The sequence below is a fragment of the Condylura cristata genome, unplaced genomic scaffold (genome assembly GCF_000260355.1).
Source record: "Condylura cristata isolate star-nosed mole 26May11 unplaced genomic scaffold, ConCri1.0 scaffold00007, whole genome shotgun sequence".
NCBI lineage: Eukaryota > Metazoa > Chordata > Mammalia > Eulipotyphla > Talpidae > Condylura > Condylura cristata.
In genome coordinates, this window is record NW_004567108.1 from 36,275,413 (window position 1) to 36,302,321 (window position 26,909).

General features: G+C 38.6%; 1 protein-coding gene across 1 annotated transcript in view; it reads right to left on the bottom strand.

Annotated features, from left to right (window-relative positions):
* The window catches only part of SV2C (synaptic vesicle glycoprotein 2C), a 160,584-nt gene that overhangs the window by 118,397 nt on the left and 15,278 nt on the right, over positions 1-26,909 (bottom strand). Inside the window, exon 2 of the mRNA XM_004678199.2 lies at positions 4,159-4,835. Coding sequence (XP_004678256.1) covers positions 4,159-4,738 — 580 coding nt within the window. The 5' untranslated portion in view covers positions 4,739-4,835. The remainder of the gene's footprint in view (positions 1-4,158; positions 4,836-26,909) is intronic.

A 26,909-nucleotide genomic window follows, 5' to 3' on the forward strand; every position in this document is an offset into this window, starting at 1 on the left:
GAACTCATGCTGAAGTGGCTTTAGTTTCTTATTGCTGTGCTTTAACTCACAGTGCCACCAGGGAAGGCCAATTTAGTATTTTTTTATACACCAAACTTTTCCATTTCTCTTTTATAAAAGTTTCCTAATTCTTACTCTGTATTGTTATTTCATTCAGGACCAGGATTCCAATAATTTTTTCTGAGATTTTACATAAGCCTCCTAGTTAATTAACATTTATACCTATAATAATTATTATAATTGCTCTCAGTAGTAGTTCCCACTTATGAGATACTTTGCTAAAAGTTATACATATATCCTTTCATTTAATTCTCCCTATCTAGTTGAGAATTCTTATTTCTATGAACAGACATGAAAAATGAGAGAATAATTCAAATACCTGAAAAACATCACATCTAAGAAGAGGCAGAAACTTTGGTTCTACGTTTGTTTGACTTTTTAAGTCTTTCATCCAATTCATTTTCCACACTTCTACCAGAGGTGGCTTGCTGAACACAGAAATGATGGCACCATTCTTGTATACATAAGGTAAAGCCCAAATCCATCCATTGACTTGTCGTCCCAACCCAACCCTTTGCTATGATCACATCCCATAATTCCCTATAACACAGACTCTTATACAACATTAACATCTTTATGGAATGCCATTCTCTCTCTTATCTGCCTTATTTCATTCACCAAAACCTTGTTTAAATGTCACATCCAAAAACACCATGGAGGTTTCTCAAAATACTAAAAATGGATCTATCTTCTGACCCAGCAATTCTACTCTTAGGTAACAATACTACAACACTAAGAATACCAAAACACTAATTTGAAAGAATATATGTTTCTATAGTCATTTCCCTACTTACAATAGCTAAGGTATAGACATATACAAAGTACCCAAGGACAGAGCAGTAAGTCAGAGCAATGTACTGTGTATACATACACACAATAGACTACTCAGCAATAAAATGATGAACTCTTGCCATTTGCCACAGCACGGATGGAACTGCATAAGATAATGTTACATAAACTAAGTTAGGAATAGAAATTCAGTACTGATGTATCCAAGGAAGTCAGAGTCTAGTATGGAAAAATCATTCTTCTAGCAATGTCCAGACTTCCTCCTCTCATGGATACTCCTCCACCTCTGGTATCTTCTCCAGGATGGACAATGCTGTCTTCTTCACCATCAGTTTCATAAAACATTGCTCAGAGAAAACTAGCCTCTGTCTGATTCAGGTCATCGGTAGTTTTATCATAAGTGAGCTGACTCCCAAACAGTGGAGATGTCTGCCTTCCTTTTGTTAATCACTCCCTTCCCTCTCTGATCAATGACCAAATCCTGGAGACAGTTTCTGGCACAGCTCTCAAATCCTTAGTCAGGTCTCTGCCCCTTCAGAGGGCCCGGGGTGCAGCCTACTTACATGTCTCTTACTTACTTCCTTATGCAAGTAATTATGACTTTTCCATACTAGACTCTGACTTCCTTGGATACATAAATTTTGTCTTTATTTTCCGTTATTATCCCCTTGGTAACACTGTGCCTCACAATAAAAGTGCTCAATAAATAGACTTTGGAAATAGAAAATGAATTATCTTAAAGTGATTGCATTTATGCCCCCAAAGAGTAGCTCATTAGATAATTAAATATTTAACTTCTTCCCAGAACAAATAACAATGTTATATATGCGCACAGACACACATGCGTGCACACACAATACGCCCTTAGCTACCTTCAATTCAACCTTCTAGCAAACACAAAAGATCTATCTCCCAATAATTAAAACATTAATCTGCTCACATTTTTTTTCTTTTTTGTTCCTAGTCTTCCTGGAGGAAAATGACACAATGCTTTGTAACAAGTGAGAAATTATTTTGCAAATCTGTATCCTCAAAATGCCACCAAACATGGGTCATGCATCCTTCTTTCTTGCTTTTTGATCCATTGCTATGACTTAGTATGGTAATTGTATTACAAAGCTATTATTTGATGAAACGAAAATGGCAAAACAATTTAAATGCTTGTCTAAAAAAGAGTCCGTTAGAATGCAATTATAAGTGAAATTACAATGGCAAAATAATTGAAATGAAATTCTGGAAAGCACAGTTATGAAACCATTAAAATACTTCTGTTGGAGACTCCCAACACTGAGTGAAACTATACACTCCTGGGGACACATTTTTAATTCACTAAGCCCAGCCACATTATGGAGAGATGAAAGTATCTGTGATCCGACTGTTCCACAGCATTATCTACACTTCTGAATGCCACTGGGTGGGTGTAACACTGGGGCTTATAGGTTCCGGGACAGAATGATAAGAGAATCATGTGTGGTACTCTGTTCCCATTTGGTATCAAGAAGATAAACACACACTGGTATGCCTTGCTTAGATTTTTCTGAAATGTTCCCAACATAAAAGCTGAGATTACCACTTTTACTAAATGCAAAACTTTTACTATAACTTAAGTCTGCAATTATTAGATATGTGTCTGGATATATTTCTATAAAACATCCTGCTGATATAGTCCTTTAGCAAGAGCTTGAGAAATATGTGATACCTTCACTTACAGGAGTACACTTGATCAGCCTGCTGCAAGGAAAGGGAAAACCAAACACTGAGCTAGCTGCAGGACAGACCTGCTTCAAGGAGCAATCTGACAAGTGGCTCAGGCGCCTCCTCTGAACTACGGTCTGCACTTTCAGACAGGTTATCGCACAGATGAGTCTACCAGCAAAAGCAAGCAAAATATACCCTCACCCCCAACCCCATTCCTCACTGCCTGCTTTCATGGCTCCATCTCTTAGTCAGCAAAAAACAAAACAAAACAAAACAAAAAAGAAACGAAGGCTAGCTGTAGGTCATACAAAAGAAACAAGTTTTAAAGGAGTAAGAAGCAGTGATTTTCTCATCCACAACTGGTTTTCACAGTGCAGTTCAAGAAATACTATCCAGGACTTTTTTTTTTTCCACACAGAAACTGACTCAGCATCAATGATTATAACATAACAAAGTTACTAGGCTCCCACAAAAGGAGTTATATACTTTTTTTTTCAAGCTGTCATTTAAGAAGGTCCCTTGGAAATAGAGATACCAAGTATACTTAATCTTTCACAGACTCTGAAATACATGAAGATATTCTCTAAGGCGTGCTTAGCGAGAGAGGTTCAAAAGTCCTTATGACTAAAGCACATATTTAAAGTGAACTCTTAAGTGGTGGGGATCCCTCAGTGGGCTCCAGTCTCAGCCTTCTGATTTTCCCTGCACAAGGGAAATACACGGGAGTGTTAATGACAACTTTGTAGTAATAAGAAAATTGAGTGCAAGGCAACTGAAAAATAAAAATTCAATCTGCTCTCTACATATTCTAGAGAGGTCATATTATTTCTAATAGATAATTTAAACAGTAATATGATTTAAAATAGCTTTATAATCAGATGAAGAAGTGAGGTTTCCTACTTTAGGCACAAAGGTATGAGTTTTGAAAAAGACAGAGAAAAAGTCAACCAGAAAATGTTCAATGGATAAATCTCACTGAAGGAGAAAAACAAGACAACATGCACACAGATTATAGGAAAAATAACAATGAGCAGGATTTCAATAATATTTAAGCCATAAGCATAAGTATTTAAGGATAATATTTTGCTTACAATTTGAAAGTTTGTACTTGAAACTCCATTTGTCAGTTTTATGGAATTGGTATCTATACATTTAAAGTATCAAATAAGTTTTTTATAAACATGTGTATATGTATATGTATAAGTATTTGTATATGTATATGTATATATGTATACATACACATATAATAACTTTCTTAAGTTCAAGGGGCATATTAATCAGGGTTAACAAAGTTAATAAAGGAGAAACTGATGCAATACCTATGAGAGTATAAGTTAAAGTACATAGCTCTAACTTTGAAAAAAATAAGTTGGATTGATGAATGGATAAATAGATAGGTGATAAAAAGTATAGTAGAAGTTAACTATAGAATCTAGGTTGTGGCTACACATGGGGCATTAACTTACAACTTTTGACTTCTGTATATTTAACATTTTTCACAGTGTTTGAAAACATGCAACACCTTAGATGAAAAGCAGCTATTCTATTTGTTAAGTGTGTACAACAAACAAACCACTTTCAGAACTTGTCTCACTGATATGATGCACCTACCTAGCCATCCGGATCCTGAATTTGGTATGCACAGGTCTGTCTCTGCGCTGGGCAATACAAAGCCAACGACAAACACCTCCACGCCATCCGCCATCAGGGCCATGCCCAGCACAAAGAAGAGAGCCCACTGAAAACGGCCATGGCCACATTCTTGGATGATCAGCTCATACTGCTGGGCTAGTTCTTCCTCATCAGCTTTCCTCTCTGATTCTAGGTCCCGTCGGTCCTTGTATTCATTGCTCTTGGGCTGCCCCACTGACACGATGCTGTCCTTCCCTTGGTTTGTACTGGGAATTCCCTGATATTCCCCTTCATAGATTTCATCATCTTCGTCATGACCCTCAGTAGCTTCACTGGAGCCTTCATCATCACGGGCCTCGCCATCATAGGTCTCTCCAGGCGGGTAATAGTCATCATCCTCTTCTTCATCTTGGAACCGATGGTAAGACCTCTGGGTGTATTCATCCTGGGCTCTGTCCACTGCTTGATTCACCTTCTTGACAGTTTGCTTCTTCACCTCTTTGGCTATGTCCTTGGCGCCCTTCATCAATGAAGTCCTATCCTTGTAAGTGTCTTCCATTTTCTCTCAACTGATGGCCAAGGAAAACACAAGAATTATGCACAACTCTGGTCAGTGGTTCAGCCCTGAAAACATCCACCTTGGCTTCAAAATGGATCTACAAGAGAAGAAAAACAGCAAAGGTGTTATACGCTTTCTGTGTCATTTTCTCAGTCTCTCTGACCAAGGCACAATAACTAGCATTTTTTCTTTCCTGATGTCACGGAACACATATACCCACATACTGGCTCCTTGCTTAAGGGTGAACAGCATAGGAGTATTTAGGGCTTTGACTGTTGTTATTATTGTTCTTCTTTTAAGTAACTATCTCCATAGGATGTCTAAATATTTCCTGAGAACAAAACAGGACAGCTTGCACTTCTAAAAGTATGTCCAATATGGGCCCTCCCTGGTGGCACAGCGGGTTAAAGCACTGCACTAAGAAGCCTAAGCCACTTCCGCATGAGTTCGATTCCCGCCTGCCCCGGAGGTGACCACATGGCGTGGCAGACCTCTCCTGACCCACCCGCTGCTCCCCTCAGCAGTGTACTTCGTCGATCTGCCTATTCTGCTCCCCACTCTGTCTGCACAAATAAATCTTTAAAATATATATATATATATTTAGAATATATATATTTAGAATATATATATATATATATATATATATATATATATTTAGAAAGTGCTAGAGGAAATACCCTGATTGAGAATAGCAATATACACATTGGCAAAGGTCAAACAGGACTATTATAAGAATCTTTCTGACCTATTTCCTCACTTTGAAAAAAACAAAGCAGGCAAAGCAGCCTATGTTACAATATCAAGCCACATATGACTATATATGCATATGAAGATATTTGTATTTGTATATATAGTAATCAAATATATCTTTAATCACATTTCCCCTCTATTTTCATAGGATCTCTTTCCAATCAATGATGACAGACTCATAAGTCACCCAAAACTGACAATAAATATTTTCGCCTTGTAAATCAGGGAGTGTGAGGACACTGGTAGAGTTCATCAAATGATTTCCTTTGATAATCATTGACTTAGAATCTGCATTTATTCAGGGGGGATTGGCCTTTTAGAAACCACCCCCTCCAGCCTTCCTACAGCAAGGACCATAAGTCACATGCAATTCCCGGTAAGGACTCCAGCTTTGTCTCTGCCTTCCCAGCTCTGCCTCTACCACACATGTGCCCCCTCCCACCTGGCCCCTCTGCCAGTCAGGGTGGCTGCTGCGGCCTTGGGTGCCAGCGTCAGCAGTCTCCTTTGCCTCATCACTGGGTTTCTGTCTCACTGATTGTCCCTGTGTCTTTTTAATTCATGCTGACGTCATGGTAACTCATCCTTCTCTTGTCTATTGAGCTGTCTCCTGTGGTGGTTTAAGTGCACCAATGTCAGGCCCATCCTTGTTTATAGATGACATTAAGGCGAAAAGGTCATTCTCCATCATTGCTACTCTCCAGACTCCTCTGTAGAACTAGTCTCTTCTCCATGAAATGTTTAAAGGTCCAATTTTTCAAGGAGAGTGGGAGCCTATTCAGAGTGTCCAGCTCAGCCTAGGAAGAACATAATGTTACTGGACTCCTATCCCCAAGGAGTTTTAGCAGGACCCTATCACCTCCTAGAGAAACCAGCCACTTGAGGAACATCAAACAATCTGCATTGTTAAGCATAATTAGTCACAAAAACTGTCATACACAATTCCTACTCTAAAATACAGTGAGCTAGTCTCTTGCATTAAGTGACCAAAGACTGAAAGCCACCAGATTTGCAAGGGACCATCTGTTATGTGGCCCTCGGCATGAATGTGGCCAATTCTACTACTGAGACTGATTGAATCATGTGATGGAAACTCCAAGAGAAACAAAGCCAGGAGCTGAGTTCCTTCCCAGAAACACAGAGGTTAATACAATGGCACTTTTGGGCTGGCACAAAGACCAAGGATTTCACTCAGAAATTCTACTTTCTCTCCTGGGGTAAAGAGAGAGTCTCCAAAAATGCAGTCATTCACTCCAATATTTACTAATAACCTTAATCACCTATTAGGTGTACCACATGCTCTTCTAAGAACTGAAAAAAAAAGAGATTGAGCAAGATACATAAAGTCCCTGACTGCATAAAGCTTTCTTTCTAGTGGCCATACAGGTAACAAAACAAATAAGCAAATAAGCATATATTTCACATAGTAGCAAAAATTACTGATACAAATAAAACTAAGGTGGAGGCCAGAAGTAAGAGCAGCGCGGCACCCTAATATTCTCTGTGATGGAAATGTTTACATTTGTGCTCTTCAGTAAAGATAGGGTAAAAATTACACTTAGAAACTATCCCTTGTGGGCCCTCCCTGATGGCACAATGGGTTAAAGCACAGTACTCTGAAGCCATCCTCTGCTACTGTAGCACAAGTTTGATCCCCAGCCAGAGAGGTGACCCACATGGCATGGCAGACCTCTCCTGACCCGCCCCCTGCTCCCTTCAGCAGTGTATTTCAGTAGATCTGCCTGTTCTGCTCCATATTCTGTCTCTGGTGAACCCTCTCACCCCCACACATCTGGCCTGTACTCCAAGTTCTGTAAGCATAAATAAATAAATAAGTCTTTAAAAAAATAGTTGGGGTCCTCCCTGGTGGCACATCAGGTTAAAGCACTGCACTAAGAAGCTTAAGCCACTTCTGCATGAGTTGGATCCACGCCTGCCCTGGAGGAGATCCACATGGCGTGGCAGACCTCTCCTGACCCGCCTGCTGCTCCCCTCATTAGTGTACTTCGTAGATCTGTCTGTTCTGCTCCCTGCTCTGTCCCTGGTGAATCTTCTGACCCTCCGCATCTCTGGCCTGTACCCCAGTTCTGTATGAATAAATAAATATTTTTTAAAAAATAAATAGTTGGCTGTGGAGTCTGTCAAACACAGATGTCAGGGAATTACTCCGGATCCAAAGATGGAAATGTCAAAGAATCAGGTAATACATACACCACCACAGTGGAATACACACTCATCCCTAAACTTGCACAGAAATTCCACAACTTCCGGAGCAAACAGGTGTCTAAGACGTCAAAACGACCACGAGTAGACAGACATTGTCCTTGTTGATGATGCACACACAACCTGGGTTTTGATGCTGCCTTTGCTGTTCACCAGCTTTGTGACAAGACACTAGTTATTTGTGGTGTTTCTTCAGTTCTCAACAGACTTATCTATAAAGTGGGAAGTCAAAATGCTGAGGGGGGAGGGATGCAGGGAGACTGAGGGTTGGGATGCAAATCACATTAAGAGGCAACACTGGGTACCTGGAACCTACTCAGGGAATGCTTGTTTACTTGAAATTAAAGAATTAAAAAATGTAATTTATAGGTAAAATTCATCTTCCAGCAGTTTCTTCTTCAGGAAAGGCTAAATGGCAATTAAGGGCAGGCTGGCCTGCTCCTTGCCAGCCAGGAGCACAGGATAGGTGTCAGGAGGTTTTCGCTGGCTTTCAGAAAAGAGTCATCCAGATGTTTATGGCTGTTGCTGAGATACACCCTGAGGTTAAGCTGCAAGGAAAGCTGCAAGAAGAACGTCTATTTGTCTGCCTGTCTTTTGTGAATCAGGCAATGTGATTAGCATACTTGCAGAGTTTTAATGTTATTTAAAAGCACAGCCAGATTTATCAAGTTGGCCTCATTCTTATTGCATCAACAACAGCAATGCTCTTTCTCCAGGACCTCCCTTATTCCTTGGACTCACACAGGAGCAGGGAACAGAACCCCACTCCCACTCTTGTACTGTTCTCCCCTTAATGCCTGCAAATGACATCTCTTCTTTCTGCTTGCCTGTGTTTTACTTAGCAAATATTTCCTTTTGCAAGTCTCTCTGGGTGCTAGCTACAAAAGCAGCTGCCTTTGTTTACGTTAGCACCTCAGAGGAACTTGTGATAATACTCCAGGGTGTGATCCCCCCCCAGGGGATGCTCTACTCAGTGTTCCCAAAGCCTGTGGCCTAGAAGGGAGGCAACAGAGACAGCCCTTACCACCTCCAACCTGCTTCAACTGGCTGAGTGCAGGTGCAGCATTGAAGCCAAGATGTTTCAGTGGTGGGCAAGTCCCCAGCAAGCTCTACAGAGCAAGAATTGGCCTCAGTGTTCCACATTCTGTCCAGGGATCTCTTGGTACAAAATACAACTGATTGCTGAGAAAGCACCATTCAAAGCAGATCTCCAGTTTCACAAGCCAGGTGTGTGTGTGTGTGTGTGTGTGTGTGTGTGTGTGTGTGTGTGTGTCTAAGGAAGTACCTACTAGAAGTACCAATTTGATTAGGAAAGATAGCACAGAAGGAGAAGATGGAGGTAGCCTCTGGAAAATGGGTGCCCTCTACTTCCAACAAATGTTCTTTCATGTCACTGGGTGAAAGGGCTGCTCTACTAAATCGTGGAGAACATAAAGAATGACTAAGGAGTTCCTAAAGTTCTCCTCCTTTCTTTGTAGTGTCTCTCCTTTAAGTTCTTGGTCCAAGGAAATGCATCAATTATGGATTTTAAAGCTAAGTAATTGGGTTTATAAGCTAGATACTGGGGGACAAAAAAAAATCCTGTCAAGTGAGCTACTGAATATTCCACCCAGGTATGAGAACAGATATTATTCAAGGGAAGTCAGAACTCATCCATCCACCCCACCAGACAATTGACTCCTAAAGGAAAGAACCGTGCGTTGCTTCAGCTCATATCCTTGCACCCAAGGCAATCTTGGACATTCATTCAACTTACAGCTATTTTTCATCTATACAATAGTGCCATTCAGGCTATCTTAGACTGCACTGTGCATGTGGAAATTAAAGGCACAGGTCCTTGCCATAAAAAAATGAGCTTCCCGGCCCTCCCTGGTGGCGCAGCAGGTTGAAGCACAGCACTAGGAAGCTTAAGTCTCTTCCGCATGAGTTCAATCCCCGCCTGCCCCGGAGGTGACCACATGGCATGGCAGACCTCTCCTGACCCGCCCGCTGTTCCCCTCAGCAGTGTACTTCATGGATCTGCCTGTTCTGTTCCCTACTCTGTCTCTGGTGAATCCTCTCACCCTCCACATCTCTGGCCTGTACTCCAGTTCTGTATGAATAAATAAAAAAAACAAAATCTTTAAAAAAAAAAATGAGCTTCCCGCTTAGTGGAACATCCAACAAATAGATTTCTATGTGCTTCTATGTGGGATTAAGGGTTTCAACAGGTAAAAGGTTTGACCAAGTAAAAGGTATACAAGTAGAAGTGTGCAGAGACGAAGGCTTTAATTTATTAAAGGCAACAGTAGGAACTAAGTATACAATGAAATAAGAAAAAGCAAACACACAGTGAGAACCCATTTGTACACCGACAGCCAGGTCAGATTCAGAAAAAATATAAAATAAAAAATAAATTTACAATGCTTTTTTGACTGTTAACATGTCTGCAAACAACAATAAAATTCAGAGTTAATCATACTTGAGAACGTTAAAATGTCCATTTCCCACATTACTTCTTGATGTGTGACCTCTCCAGTATTATTACCTACTATGAATCAGCATCAGTGAGGGAGGTATAAAAGCACTTTCATAATTAATAAAATATCAAGATTTGATTAAGTATTTTCCAAATTTGGAGAGATTCTAAAGAGTATTTCTCAAAAAGAGACCTTGTGGACAAATAAGATGGGAAAATACCTTTCCCACTAACTCCACTCCTCATTACCACATCCAAGTCATCATCTCATCTCACCCAGACACTGCAAGGTTCCCTGATCTTCCTGGTCTTACCTTTGCCACTTAGAGGCTCTTGTTAACATAACAGCCAGAAAAATCTTTTCCAAAAGTATGGCAGAAAAATATCACTCCCTTTCAGGTTCTTCCTTCCCCATCCTCTTTATTCCCATATGACCTAGCCTACTCTCTTTCTAGTCTCACTTTCACCACACCCTCCTCACTCCACCCTACTCCAAGAGTTATACCATAGTTTAACAAAAGAGATATATTCTGAGAAATAAGTCACTAAGTAATTTCACTGTTGTATGAATGTTGAGTTTAAGTATACAACCCTAGGTGGTATAGCCTGCTACACCCTTGGGTCCTATCATATAGCCTATTGGGATTATCTTTCACCAAAACATCAATAAGATACAGAGAGTAGTCTAGATCATATAGGGAAAAAAGAGAATAGCATGTGCAAACTACTCTTCTGCCTCAGGGCCCTTGCACATGATATTCTCGCTATTTACAATACTCTCCTACTAGATAATAGCTGGCTCCCCTCCGCCCACCTTTCTTTTGGTCTCTTCTTAAATGTCACCTCCACACAGAAACCTAAATGACTCTATTATAAAACAGTGTTTGCACATCATCACACTCTGACCACAGTGCTTTTTTTTCTTATTCTCTAACAGCATCTGACAACATATTACATGGTTTTGTTTGTTTGTTTATTATATCTGACTTTGCCCACAAATATAAACTCCATGAAAAAAGGAACTTAATATATCTGTTAAACAAAGGACTGACTAAAATACTAAATTAAGCAGAATTGAATCTTTTGTTGTGGGGCCATACAGTCCTTCTCAGAACCTTTGCTATGCCAGCATATTTGTGTGCACTTTCTTCCAAGAAAAAAAAAAGGAACATCACCCACACTTGGGACAACATATCTTACAGAATAAACACTCTCACCTGGGATGAGATGAAAACTTTTTTCTTAACAAGAAGGTTCATTCAAGAAGCACAGAGGCCTTCTCTTGTTACCAATTGTCATTCTTATAATACAGGGCAGGATGAATACCCCTGCCTCTCAGTATGATCCCAGGAAAGCAAATTAATTTTGATGTTTCTTGGTCTAATCTTGGAAAGGCAAATTAGTTTGATGCTATCACTGGGTGGTGAACTGTTTCTGTCATGGCCAGAATGGTCTGCAAAAAGATGCTGCCGTTGTCTTCCAGTATCCATCAGCAGCACTGGAATCTTATTATAACAGTCCCATAAGTCACTCTGCAAATGGAAATACACTGCTGGAAATAGTCGGGGTGAAGGGAGAAGGATGAAATACATTTTCTTTCTGGAAAGGTGCTTTACTTTACCCTCTCTCAATCTCCCTCACATTATTCACATGTAACACTTTCAAATATGAACCACTAATAATCACTTTTGCTATAATCATAAAGAAACTATGTGATTCTTTAAGAAAAGTCTGGATTCTTTTACATGGGTCCCCATAAGGAAGAAAAGGTTAGTCAAGGAACATATTATTTAAAGGGTTATTAAAAATAGCTCCTGGGCCAGGGCAACATTTAATCTATACACATTTACTGAGTGTCTGTGGCCTACAGACTCTGGGCTGGAGTGGAAATGGGGGTGGGGGTGGGGGGGAGTGTGTGTGAGAAGGCTGAGGTGGCAGACCAGTGAAAAGGCAGCTCAGCCTGCTTGCTCTAAAGGCACCTGTTTGTGCGAATCCAACCCCATTACCACTAGCTGGAATTCATAGCTCATTGAGGCGCCTGCTGTGTGCACAAAAAGCTAGTACAGGAGAGAAGGCTTCAATCCACTGGCCTTCTAGAAGACAGGAAGGTCTACCTTGTAGCTGATTCTATTTTAAAGCAAGCCAGTATGTGTGAACCAGACTTAGAAAGGCTCATTATGAAAGCATCCAGTGACTTGGGCTTGGACAGTATATGGACTCGCCCTTTATATCTGAAAGGAAACAATAAACAAACTCAGTTTAAGTGAATTACTTTCCTCCTGGTTGGAAACTGACATTTTTTACTTAAGCAAGAATTTTGGGTCCTAATGATTTAAAAGATCTGAAAGGGTTCTCTAAATATAAACAGAGTCGACCTGGCTTATGTGTTCTCTTTATGCTCCCTTGCAAAGGTTTCCTCACTTGGTGCATGACACAGAAATTGCGGTACAGGTGAGACTCCACTCCTGGCCCTCAGGTGTTCAGGGCTATGCACTGCACTGTCATCTGTATAGCACACAGCCTGTAGTTCCACATACATTAGATCATCTGACCCTTACTTATTCCTGAGGTAGATGCTATAAAAAAAGCTGGGGTTGAACGATGTATTGGGACTAACCCAGGGTTGCTAGGGCCACTTCTAGCAATGGTGAATGAGGCCAAGTGTAACTAAAGCATTGGGCTCTGAATCCCGTTCTCATTAGTAGAGCCATGCTGAACCCCAAATCCTCTGTTATTAGCACCTTGATGGCTTTCTGACATGTTCCATCTCATCCTGGATTCCAGAATGTGGCTTAATTTGCCCATCAATTTTAGTTTGCATCTAAGGAGACAACTGAAACAACAGAACTTCACAGTGGTGTCAGAGCTGGTGAACCTGCTGGCCCCCGCACTGCCCCTGTAGCACCCTTCTGCTCACCAGTGTCAGCCATGTGCCATCAGCACAGTTATGCAAGTCAGAGGCTCTGGGAACTGCTCCTGAAGGTCCAACCCCAGATGGTAATGCTAACACACCCAGAGGGGCTGTCGAGTTAGAGGAATAGCGGCCTCTTCAGGAGCAAGCCTTTGCTCGAGGAACAGCTGCTGACCCACACAACAGGCACACAACACAGTTCAGGGAGCGGAGTGCATGTCTACTGAGGTGGCACTGCCAGGGGCAGTCACGGTGCTGTAGAGGAGGCCCCCCAGCACATAGTTGGCCCAGTCAGGTGCACACCCTCCATTCCAGCACGTGGGCCTCCGGTTTGCCTCCCACCTCCTGCACCAGGCTAGCCTTTTGAGCTGATTCATACAAAGCATAGCTTTGTTCCTGTTCAGCAGTGTCCACTGCCTATAGATCTCAAGAAACATAAAAGTCCTTTGTGACATGCACACTAGAACATGCTTCTCTGTCGGGTACAGAGAGACACCACTAACAGTTTATTAAAAATATTTTCAGTGGTCATTCTACTGAGGAAAGGGACAACAAACCCCTATAACCACTGATTAGTTTTCTGGGAAATCAGACTTGACTTAAGTCATCCAGCTTTGAACTATCTTTCCCTTCGTATTTATTTCCTGATACATCTTAGAGATAGACAATCCTAAGGATTAAACTTAAAAAAAAAAACAAACAAGTAATAAAATTAGTACCTAAGTTCAAAATATATTAGTTTCCTAGAACTGCTAGACTAAAGTACCACGAAACAGGTGGCATGAAATAGAAATGAATTGTCTCACAGTCTGAGGCAATTAGTCTAAAAGCAGGGTGTTCTCATGACCACAAGCTTCTGAAACCTGTAGGGAGAATCTTTTCCTTGCCCCTTCTTCTTTTACAGTAGCAACCAGCATCTTTGGCATTCCTAGGTTGCAGCTACACTCCCAGGCCTTCTCCCTGTGTGTCTATATCCAAATTACCCTCTTCTCATAAGGACATGAGACTCTGTACTGCCCTTTTCTGAACTTGGTTATATCTGCAAAGACCCTATTTCCAAATAAGGTCACATTCACAGGTATTGGTGCTTAGGTTTTCAACATAATGTTTGGGGGCACACAATTCAACCTAAAAATGCACATTGACTGGGCTCATATTTGATTAAACTTCAGAATTATAATGGACTGGGAAGAGTTTACACCAAAAAGACTGTTAATATGTGTTGGCGAGGAGGTAGAGAAGGAGAAACCCCCTTCTATACCATTGGAGGGCCTATAAATTGGTACTGTGATTTGGGAAAGAAATATGTACCTTCCTCAAAAAGCCTGAAAATAGAACTTTCATATGATCCAGCAGTCTCACTTTTATCTCTCTGAAGAATATAAAATCAGTTTGCAGAGTTATATGTACCAAATGTTTGTGGCAGCATTTTTTTTTTACAGTAGTTGAGATATGGAAGCAATCTAAGTGTCCACTGATAGATGATTCCATAAAGATTTTGAATACTATTAGGCTATTGAAGAAAGATAAAGTTTGGCTATTTCCATCAAAGTGAAAGGAACTCAGGGAGATTATGTGAAGCAATATTATTGAGAAAAATAAAGACAAATACTGGATGTTTTCACCTATATGTGTAATATAAGAAAACAGCTGATAAATGATAAAAACTAAATAAAAATAAACTGAAAGTTGAAGTGAAGTTACAGAAGGTGAAGAGGGTCGGGGTTGGAAATAAGGAAAATAAAGGAGTATAGTGGAAGGTGCTGGATATTTTGCTTTGTTAGGTTTCTACATTAAACAATAGATTTATAAAGTATTTCATTTGTGTTTTCTCCCTATTCATTCCCTTGTATATCTCCAAAAAGAAATATGCAGATAGTTCAAGTCTCAGAGTGCAACTACTCATTTGACATAGTAAATGGCACAATTCTTACAGCCTCAAGAGGTTTAGCCCTTCAGATCTCCTTTGAATTATACTAGAAAAGAAAAAAGTAGAACATTAAGAACACATCAGAAGCATGCTGATCACTCTCCTCTTCTCCTTTCTATCATCCCATCACCCTCACTGCTACCTACATGTATGTAATAAAACGGAAAATAAGACTTGGAAATTAGTTCTCAAACACAAATGCTTTTGAGTTCTCTCTTCCAAGTGGTTAACAGTAAAAAGTTTGGTGCCATAATCATAAATTTATAAAGACAATCAAAAAGAAAAAAAGACAGCCTGAACTCAAATCTCTAGTTGATCATTTCTAGCTGGGGAAAGTTGGACTAATCATTTTACCTTTAAAATCAAAAGGCAATGATGGAAACAACAAGAAAACAACACAAGTACAGAACTCATCAGTCAACCTCTTTTTTTGTCTATTCAGTGCCAGAAAACCTAATCACCTTTTTTCACCACAACTAATCAGATTAACAAGTTGTCTCTCTTTGCTTTAAAATGGAAATAATGGAATCACATTTTATTTCCATTTGGTCCCCAGATCAACTAGCAAGAGAAATTTTAAAGCTTCAGATTGAAACCAAAATATAGTATTTTATATCCTAAATGGTTAAATGATTTTAAGGTTATTGAATAAGACAAAATGTATTTCCTCTATAGAAAAGAAATATATCAGTTTTTGAGAAAGGCGTTTTTCAAAAACACTTGTGCTTAAAATTTTTACATAAACATGTATAAATTAAAACATTTATTTAGAGTGAGAGCTGCTTGTGTCTTTAATCTTTGATAGGCCTTTTGTCTGAACCTTTCTATGTGATTCCTCTAAATTCTGTCTCAATCCCTCCTTTTTACTTTATCCCTTACACAGGGGACATCATTCTCATTTTATCTCTTTCAAGTGAGCACATTATAGAACAGGAGTTACTTATTATTATTAAATTATCACTTAATTGTATGTCTTTGTTATTATTTTTTCAAAAGCAATAATTGAAAAAATTCTATTTCTTTAACTTCCTTTCATATCATATGATCTTTGTTGATTTCCTACCCTTTGCCAATTATGTCATATCCCTAAGAAAAGGTCTCCTATGCTCGCTGAAGACAAACTTGCAAAAAGTATCTTGAAATGCAAATATCTTCAACATTTCTTGTGTAGACTAAATGTGAGTGACCTTTTCTTACGATGTGGTTTTTGCATACTTTGGTATAATGTAAAGTTTAAAAGGATCTGTAGGTTTTTTACTGTTTTAAGAATTAAGCATAATTTTTTAAAGGCTGATATTAACAAAACATTATAAAGATTTATTTATTTTTAGAAGATGGTTTCCTTTATGGGGCTTCAAATATTCCTTATAAATGTTACATAATCAGTTATTAACTGTCAAACCCAGTATCAAATGAAAATAATCTACAAGGGCCTCCCTGGTAGGGCAAGAAGTTAAATATCAGCACTATGAAGCTATCAGTAGCTATCTTGCAACACAAGTTCTATCCACAGCCAGGGAGGTGACCCACATGGCACAGCAGACCTCTCCTGTCCCACCGCTGCTCCCCTCAGCAGTGTAATTCAGTAGATCTGCCTGTTCTGTTCCCCAGTCTGTCTCTGGTGAATCTTCTCAACCCCTACACCACACCTCTGGCCTATACCCCCAGTTCTTGTATACATAAATAAATATTAAAAAATCAAGAGAGAAAACAATCTATGAACAATCTAAAACTTTTTATTATATCTCAATTGTGTAATGTGCATATTCTGACTCTTATTGGCAAGTCCTATTCTATGGAAGATTTCCTAAATTATATTCGATGGAATACAAATTGAAGAAATACAATAGGTGTTATTGTATATTAAACATTTAGAACTTACAACAGTAGTAAGTACTCACTGCACTCAAATTGTTGGCAATAAGCACAAGTTCACATTTTATGAATGTTGTTCTTGAATTAGATTACTTGAACATTTGTCAATTACTTCATTTTTGGATCACTTGCTGACTTTCTTAAGAAGCCAAATGCTGGAAGTATTTATTTTTGACTGGCTTAGTTAGTGATTTTGCCAGTACTCAATTTTTTTTTTGTATGCTAATTCTTGTGATCTACTTTAACCCATATGTTCAGTATCCTTCTTGAGCTTCTATTGGTAATCTGTGAACACATTACCACAAACCACTAGAAGATTTGTTGCCTTTCTACCATATGTCAGTCATCTTTCTAGGTAACTGAAAAGCAACAATGATGAGAGATCCTTGGCTTGTGGAATTTTCATACTAACATGGGGATAAAAACAATAAACATACTAAGATAAGTCACATATTATTAGACATTAATATACACTGTGAAAAATAAAAACAAGGTCAGGAACATTGATATAGGGAGAAGGTCAGGTACAATATAAATAGGAAATACAGGATAGGCATCATTATAATGAAATTTGGGTAGTGAATTAAAGGAGGTGATCAAAAATAAATAAGTAGACAACACCAAAATAAAAAGCTTTTACACACCAAAGGAAACCACTAACAAAATGAAAAGGAAATGTAGGGGGTGGGAGAAAATATTAGCTATTCATATTTGATAAGGAGTTAATATCCAAAATATATAAGGATTTCATAACTCTCAATGGGGAACAAAAACATATAATCCAATTTAAAAATGGACAAAAGGACTAAAGAGATATATTTTCAAAGGAGATCCAAAAAGATGTTTAACATCAGTGGTTATCAGACAAAAGCAAATCAAAACCCTAATTCACCTCCTACCTGTGAGAATGGTCTTATCAAAAATACAAGAAATAACAAGTGTTGGTGAGTATGTGGCAAAAAAGGGAACCCTTGAACACTGTTAGTAAGGACATAAAACATTAAAATAGGACTAACATATGTTTCACCAATTTCATTTCTGGGTACTTATTGACACAAGCTACGCAACGTCTATCGACTTACAGATTCAGGGTAGATGGGGAAAAGCTCTGAAAAATCAGAATTTCCACTGCTAACTTATGTTATGACCTCCCTTTTTTTGTATAATGACAATATCAAAAATATTGTAGCAACATCAGTTTGTAACTGGATTGCCTTAGCTCTAAATTGGCTACCTGGCCTGGGCAAAGTACAAGCTGAGCTGCTCCTGGGCAGGAAATTCCTTTGACTGAAGACAAAAGGCAAGTTCCTAGAGAGATAAAACCCCAGAGCATCAAGACTCCTGGAAAGCTTCCTTGGTCTTTTGACAAAAAGCGAATCTTAGATAACTCCCAGGGCATAAGTACCCATGGACAATTTCCTAACATTGTCAACACAGGTTTTGCTTAATGCATAACTATGTGACTTCCTCTAAATTTACTGTTTTCCTAAAACAATGACTTAACTACTCTCTGCTAGTCTTAATTAACCTTTTCCTAAAACAAACACTAGCTACTCTCTGCTAACCTTAAGTTAGCCATTAGCTTTTCTTTAGACTATCACTGATGACTCTGCTAACACAATTTATTCCTTCCCTAGGACTCCTAAATCCTTTGCTAACAGCTCATCCTTTCCCACACCCTGATCCTGTGAAGTCATAGTTAAACATCCATATATATGAAAGCTATCACAAAGATGTATAGTATAGTATGCCATAAAGTAGCAGGAAGAGGATGCATTGTTCCCCTCTTCCTTTAAAACTTTTATGCTGATTTCTTATTAACTTACCTGATGCATTATTGTACCTAAATCTTGCTGAACAGTATAAATAAAGACCTACAAGAAAATGAGCAGGAAGACTTGCACCCAACTCTGACTCCCGTGTCTTCCTCGCTCCCCTTTTTCTCCTTTTCCCCTTTTTTAGGAATCTCCGCTCCCCGAAGCCTTCCCACCTTAGGGTCCTGCCTGTCTTAACTCCAGACACCTCGATAGTTGGAGCTGGTCTCCAACAACTTATGCTAAAAATGACAACACTGACTCAAAAACACATATGTAGCCCCACATGCACTGCAGGATTATTTACAACAGCCAAGATATAGAAGCAACCGAAGTATCCACTGAGGCATGAATGTAAAGATGTGAGACACACACACACACACACCCCACATATACATGCACACAGGGATATTGTTCGGCTGTAAAAAAAGAATTAAGTCTTTCCTTCTGAGATAACATGGATGGACCTTGAAGACAACACTGATAAAACAAGTTAGATAAACAAATATATTGTATGATCTAGCTTACATGTGAGATATATTTATTTTTTTTTGAAGGTTTGTTTATTTATGCATACAAGAACTGGGGTGTAGAACAGAAGTGTGGCAGGTAAGAGGATTCACCAGAGTGGGATATCCAAAGAAGATACTAAGTACACAGTTGAAGTTTAGGGACAGGTCTGGGCAAAAGCTACTTACAGCTAGAAGTCAACAGGATATAGACAGAAGAGCAACCAGGGTGGCAGGAGGAAGCCCAGAAGGGGCAACTTCCTTGGGAATAATGTGAGCATCAGAAGCTAATCAATAGATTGAACTAAGAGACTGTAATATAATATGTAATATATGCATGAAGTTGTTAACCAGGTTTTTTTTTTTAAAAAAGGTGAAAGGAGAACTCTGAGGTATCACAGAAGTAGTAACTACCAGAAAACAAAACAAAACAAAACAAAAAATTATCACCTCTAGGGCCAGGAAAACAAAGCAACAAGTTCTGAATTATTCAATAAGCTTAGAGGAAGGGCTCCACAGAGCTGAGCTAAGGCCCCTAAGGAGCAGATGCTTCTCAGCTGATGCTGGCGTTTCTGAGCTCAAAGAAGGGACCCTGTGGGGCTGAAGCCCTTTTCTACAAAGATACTGTCAGCCATCTGGTGTTTATGTCTCTGAGGGTGTGATGATGAGGTGGTATATCACTTTCCCAGGACTGCCATACAAATAACCACAAACCTGGCATCTTAAGACAACAGAAATTTGTCTATGGTCTAGAGGCTTTAAATCATGATGTCAGTAAGGCCACACTCCTGCTGGAATTGCGTGTGTGTGTGTGTGTGTGTGTGTGTGTGTGTGTGTGTGTGTCGGTCTGTCTGTTTCATGACTCTCTCGTAATTTCTGGTGGCTGCTGGCAATCATTGGCATTCCTTGGCTTGGAGATATATCACTCCAATTTTTCCTCTGTCTTCAAATTATCTTCTTTTAAGGACACCAATCATCATAGGATCCATTCTAATCCAATATAATCTCATATTAACATATGCTTTAATATATGGAATAATACAATATTTGCTAAGAACTTATTTCCAAGTAAGTTCACATTCTGAGATTCTGGGGAGACATGAATTTTGGAGACATTCAATGCAGGAAAGGAAAATTCTGTAAGTGCTGGAAAAACAGCAAAGTGAAATCATATTCCAAATCAGGAAGAAAATCTCACTTGTGGAATGCAGACATTTTAAAGTCATGATACAAAAAGCACATACAGGCAGGAAGATCATAGCATGCAGATGAGAGAGAAAATCCTTTCTTCTTCCACCAGCTTCTCCACCTCCCTCTAACATCCCCTGTTGGCAAAGTCCAACATGGAGTCATTTCAGAAATCTAGCTTGCAAATTTTCCTTCTCTAGCATCACAAACAGAGACATTATCTCAACAGTCAACAGGAGGAAATAATAGCCAGTTGTGTCAAAAGTTGTTGAAAGGTAAATAAAGATGAGAACAGTATTTGGTCACTGGATTTAGCTTCAACTGCTCCATGATCAAATAACCAGAAGTGTTCAGAGCTTTTTGTTGGACTAGCCAGGTATTTCAGCACTCTGGCCAACGCCAACTGAGCTTGTCCAATTTCTGCTGACAAAAGTACAGTTAACAGCCATGATGTATATGCCACCATCTAGAAAACACCTACAGAGCTATCCCAAAGCCACCACATATCCTGTTATGCACCTCTGATGGCTTTTACTTTTGTGTTATAAGTGAGTTAAAGTCACCTTGGAAATGAACATCCTCCGAGGGTTGTCCACAAACTACGTAGTCTATCATGCAAAATCAGTGAAAAGATTTACAATAAAATAAAAATAAAGATCCCTTCCTTTTTGCTCCACTTCCCTAATTTCATTGAGAAGACTGTGATTTATGAAAAGCAGGTGCTTATGTTATCTTTGTCTATTTCTTTGGAGAATGATGGAAGCAAGTAAAAGTATTAGAAAGAAACTGCTTTGGTAAATCTGGGGCAAACTCAATGCTTTAGATACATCCTTGATACCTCAGGACTTTTTCAGAAACAAATATTTTATGCTCTTCTTTAAATTAAAATGTATAAAAAGTGCTACTGTCCTGAATATTTTTAAAATACACATTGTATAATAAAGACAGAAAGAAGACGAAATAAAAAAGGGACACTATAAAATGCACTGAACTATGAATGAAGAAAATTGGATTCCAAGATTACCTTTGTCACTTGTTATATGGCTTTAGACAAATGCTTTAACACCTTTTAGTGTGTTTTCTTCATCTGCTGATTAGGAGGCTGGAAAAAGAGATTTCAAGCAACCTGCCAGTTTTTGACTTGCATTACCTAGTTACCCAAACTATTTTGTATGGCTATTAGTACTATTTTGTGATTACTATGAGATTACAGAGTAGTAACTAGTCAAGGATTTTATTTCAATATCTAAATCAGTACTTTTGTGTTCTACAACAACATTCACATTTTTTGCAGAGGAACAACAGTACTGAACTAAATTATAAGTTAACAGGAAATTAAACACTAATTAAATACCTCAGCTATCTATCAGTTGTTATTTACTTGCCACTCACACTTTTTCTTCTTCTTAAAAATTAACCAGTTAATATGTCTAAAATAGGAATAAAACAGACCCAGAAAACACTGTATATATTTGCATGTGTCTAAACGGATAACAATATGAAGATGCACATAACAAGTCAATGTAGGACAGACCACTAATCTAATCCATCTCTGAAGAAACACAAAATCCTGATTTGTTTCTGTGTGTCCAGATATTTCACTTTTTACATTTATTATTCATCTCAGCCATCCAGAAGAGCTTCCACTATGCATATTAGATGAAGGAAGTATGGGAAAATTTAACTAACTAGAATTCAACTGGAACACATAATTGGTAAAATAAAACAGAAAGAAAGTAGCAGTGGGTGTTGTTTAAATGTCTTAATTTGGAATAGTTTGTGCTTACTGATAAAAATCATAAAAGAAAATCACTACATTTGCTAAAACTTGAAAGCAACTTAAGGATGGAAAAAAGGATTTTGTTTTGTGTCTATGTAAAGCACATTTCCACTTGGTGATGATTTTATGTTTTACAATTATTTTTATGATCCATTTGGAGTTCATTTTTGCAGCTAGCATATAAAGTTTAGATTAAGCTTGTTGTCTTGTCATTTTATTTTTTTCGTTAACATATTCATGAGAATGATATTTCAGTATCACTTGTTAAAAAAAGACTATTCTTGCTCCACTGAATGCTCTTTGCAACTTTTTCCAAAAATAAACTGGTCATTTATGTATGGGTTAGTTCCAGAATCTTTATCATATTCCATTCTTCTAGATGTCTATCCTTTGATCAGTTTCATACTGTCTCAATTTCTGTAGCTTTAGAGTCAATCTTGAGATCAAATATGAATCCTCCAACTTTATTTTTCAAAATTGTCCTAGCTATTCTAGTACCTTTGTCTTCCCAAAGCAGTGTAGAGGCAGTTGGTGATGGGTGTGTCCAATATATATCCAGCTGGGATTGGGATTAGGATTGGGATGCACTGAACCTATACACTGGTTTGACAGCAATTGACATTTTACTATATTGTGTTTCAATTTATTATAATGTATTGTATAAGACAGTATACTTCTCCATTTAGCAAATTTTTAATTTCTTTCATTAGTGCTTTGTGGTTTTCATAAAAAAATATATTGCATGTATTTTACTAGATTTATAAATACATTGTTCTTTTTGTTTTATTATAAATGGTTTTCTTAAATTTGAACTTTCAACTACTTATTGCTTTCAAAAGAATATGATTGACTTTTGATATAAGTTTTTGTTACTTTTTATGTGCATTCTTTGGGACTATTCATGTAGATAACTACATTATCTGCATGCCTTTGATACTTTTTTCTTATTTTATTGGATTGGCTATGCTATGAATAAGAATGGCTAAAGGAGTTATCATTGCCTAGCTTGCTCTATTAAAAGGAAAAGATTCAGCCCTTCAAGGTTAAGTATTATTTTAACTGCAAGGCTTTGTAGATTTTTTTTTAAGATTTATCTGGGGTTCAGGCCAGAGACTCAGGGATGGTGAAAGACTTCACCAGAGACAGAGTGGGGAGCACTCAGTGTACACTGCTGAGGGGAGCAGCGGGCGGGTCAGGAGAGGTCTGCCATGCCATGTGGTCACTTCCGAGACAGGCGGGAATCGAACTCATGCGGAAATGGCTTTAGCTTCTCAGTGCTGTGCTTTAACCCGCTGCGCCACCAGGGAGGGCCAACTTTGAGATTTTTTTAAATAAGAAATCGCCTTTTATTCTGCTTCTGCTAAGTTATCATAAATAGGTGATAACTTTTGTCAAATACTTTTCCTATATTAATTTTTGGCTCTTGCTATGATACGTGTATTGATTTTTCAAATGTTGAAGCAGTCTTGCACTCCTGATATAAACATGGTCATGATAAATTATCCATTTTCATTTTTTTTAATGTTTAAAAAGATTTTTACTTATTTTTGCATAGAAGAACTGCGGTGCAGGTTAGAGGTGTAGGGAGTGCAGTGAGAGGATTCATCAGAGTGAATGGGGAGCAGAACAGGCAGTTGTACTGAAATATACAGCTATGGGGAACAGCAGGAGAGAAGAGGGAGGTCTGCTGCACCATGTGGGTTAGGTCCCTGGCTAACCCAGGCTGAAGAGGTAGCCTTTGAGGTGGTAGCACCAAGTCTTAACCCCATGGCCACCAGGGAGATCCTATTATCCTTTTTTTAAACTTAAGTGTTCAATTTGCTAGTATTTTGTTGGAGATCTTTCATTTATATCTGTGCCTATTGTTCAGACACTATCTTTTCTTGTAATACCTTTATCTAGTTTTAGTAGGAAGGTAATGTTAGCTACATAAAATGAGTTGGAAGAAGTATTCACCTTTTCTATATTCTGAGAGAGCTTATACAAAACTTGTATTATTTCTTCCATAACTGTTTAGTAGAATTTTCCAAGAAAACACATTAAAAGTTATTGTAGTAGGCCCTCCCTGGTGGCGCAGTGGCTTAAAGCACAGCACTGAGAAACTAAAGCCACTTCCACATGAGTTCGATTCCTGCCTGCCCTGAAGGTGACCACATGGCGTGGCAGACCTCTCCTGACCTGCCCACTGCTCCCCTTAGCAGTGTACTTCATAGATCTGCCTGTTCTGTTCCCTACTCTGTCTCTGGTGAAGCCTCTCGTCGCCCCTAAGCCTCTGGCCTGTACCCCAGTTCTGTATGAACAAATAATCTTTAAAAAAAAAAGTTATTGTAGTAATCTCATAGAATTGTGAAGATTAAATGACATAATTGTGAAAAATACCAAGGTAGCATAACAAACAACATCAAGTGATTATTATTAGTCTGTTAATCCAGCTTAATATAAATAGTTAGCAAATTGCTAGAAAAGCATTCATTACCAGCTCATGGTCAGAAGTGGTAATGGTAGAAACCCAAGAACTGAAGGGAAAGAATTTTAGATTTCGTTGCTACAAAGATACCCACACTCCAGATAGTAAAAGGGCATTAAAATTTTAAAAAGAATTTCAACATTATACTATGAGATATGCTGTTTTATAATTGTTGCTTAAATTTCTATTTACCCAAGAAAAATATGTTGCTGTTTACAAGAATCATGACATTTAGGGATGAGTTTGGATGAAGGTGGATCATGAAACAAAATTCCTGTCCACATTGCATTTAGTGACTACAAAAAGGCCTGAGGAGTATATAAAGAATGGTAAATAATGAATCAAAGGTACTGCAATTTTAGAAATCCATTAACCAACATACTGAATATTTTAGCAGTTTCAGTTATGCATATTACATCCTCCAGTTTTTCACACTTTACTATATGGTTTTGCAGGCTGACAATAACAAAATCAAGGGTTTGGAGAGGACGTGAAGCATTCCGGGTACTATAACAAAAAGCATTTATGTAAATGTATACTAGAATATTAATGGACCAATCAAGTGAAAAACAAAGTCTATTTCTTCCAAATGCTAAGGCTTCACTGGCTGTGAACACAGAGGACTGAAGACTTGGCAATCCTAGACGAAAAAGCACATGGATGAAAAAGACCAGTAAAGTCGGGCTTGTTTCCTGTTTGATTAATAATGAATATTTATTGAACACCTCCCAACAAGGCTATAAGTAAACCATTTAAGTCAAATGAGTCTCTATAATGCTCTTACAGAGCATCATGGAATAATACATAGATTCCATTGGCACACAGAAAGAACCTGAATTTTTAAGCCCCATAGGTATAAATCCACTACTTAAAGCTTTGTGACCTTGAATAAGTAACATTTGCTCTCTGGGCCTCTGTCTGTTCTACAGTGCATTGCCCCCTACTGATTCATCCTACACATACATGCTAAGCCCTATGTCACCTGTTGGGTCCACAAGAGTGAACCACGAACCTTCAAGAACCCAGATAAAAAACAAGCACTCACAAAACACAGTAATGTGTTGTCACTGGATAAAGGAAAGAGTGCACCAGCAGCACACTGGAAGACCAGGTAAGACTTTCCTAGAAATAAATTCAGGTAAGTCCTGAAGGATGAGCATGGGTTAGGCAGGTCACCACCAGTGAAGGAGGAGGGGAGAAGGGGTAGGGGACTGAAAGGGAGGGGTTGAGAGCCTCCAGGCAGCCAAAAAGGCTCAAAGAAGGCAGAGGGAGAGCAAGGTATCATCAAGGACTAAGGAAGTTCACTGTGGTCCCACAGGGAATTATTAACTGATCTTAAGGAATGGAGAGTCACTAGGAGTTTTTCACATGGAAATTGACTTGGTATTTTGTATTTCACAAACAGATATAAAGGATTATTGAAGGCAGACAAAATTAAAGGCCAATGGGCCTGCTAGGAAGCTGTTCATTATTACGAGTCAGAGGTGATAGTGACCTAGATTTAGGTTGTGAAGAAAACTAAGTGGCAAATGTCTAAAAGCATAACAGGTGAGTGCCAGAAATCCAGCAAGTTTCCATTGCCTTCCCTCTTCATGTCCTTGTAACCTATCATATTTTAAAAAGAATTGTCCAAATATCCCAATAGTTATACAAAGTAAAATCCCTCTCCAGTGAGTAACCTCACAAAGAGATATACTTAACAGGCATCAACAGGGAAAAATACTCATTTCACTTTTAGTTTTGGCCACTGTGGGGTGAAATTTCTACTAAATGCTGCTATTGATGTAATTTCATTGCCATTAGGTTGTTAGCAGGTTTCAGCTAATTGTTAAATCACTAATGCTATTCTGTTTTACTGTCTCCATAGTTTAAAAACTATTTCAAAATTATTTTGAAAGTTTCATTTTTGTTTAGTTTCTCTCTCTCTTATCCCCACTGAATATATCCCCATGAGAACAGTGACTTTGTCTTGTCTCTGTTATGCCTCCAGCAGCTGGAGCAGTGCCTAGCACTTAGTAGAGGTGCAATAAATATGCGTGAGCTCCCTAACCTCATGAATGAATGAATGAATGGGCTTCATCTACAGAAGTGACTAAAATTGCCACTCCTACCTGGTTACTCCTGCAAGGCTATCCCATACACTAAGCCATTGTATATCTGACTTCACATTCATCTTTCTAAAAGTAGAACTCTGATAAAGATCATTCTCTGATCAAACTGAGCCCAAACTGCTGCACTTGCTTGCCCTTGAGTTTACTCTTCCACTACT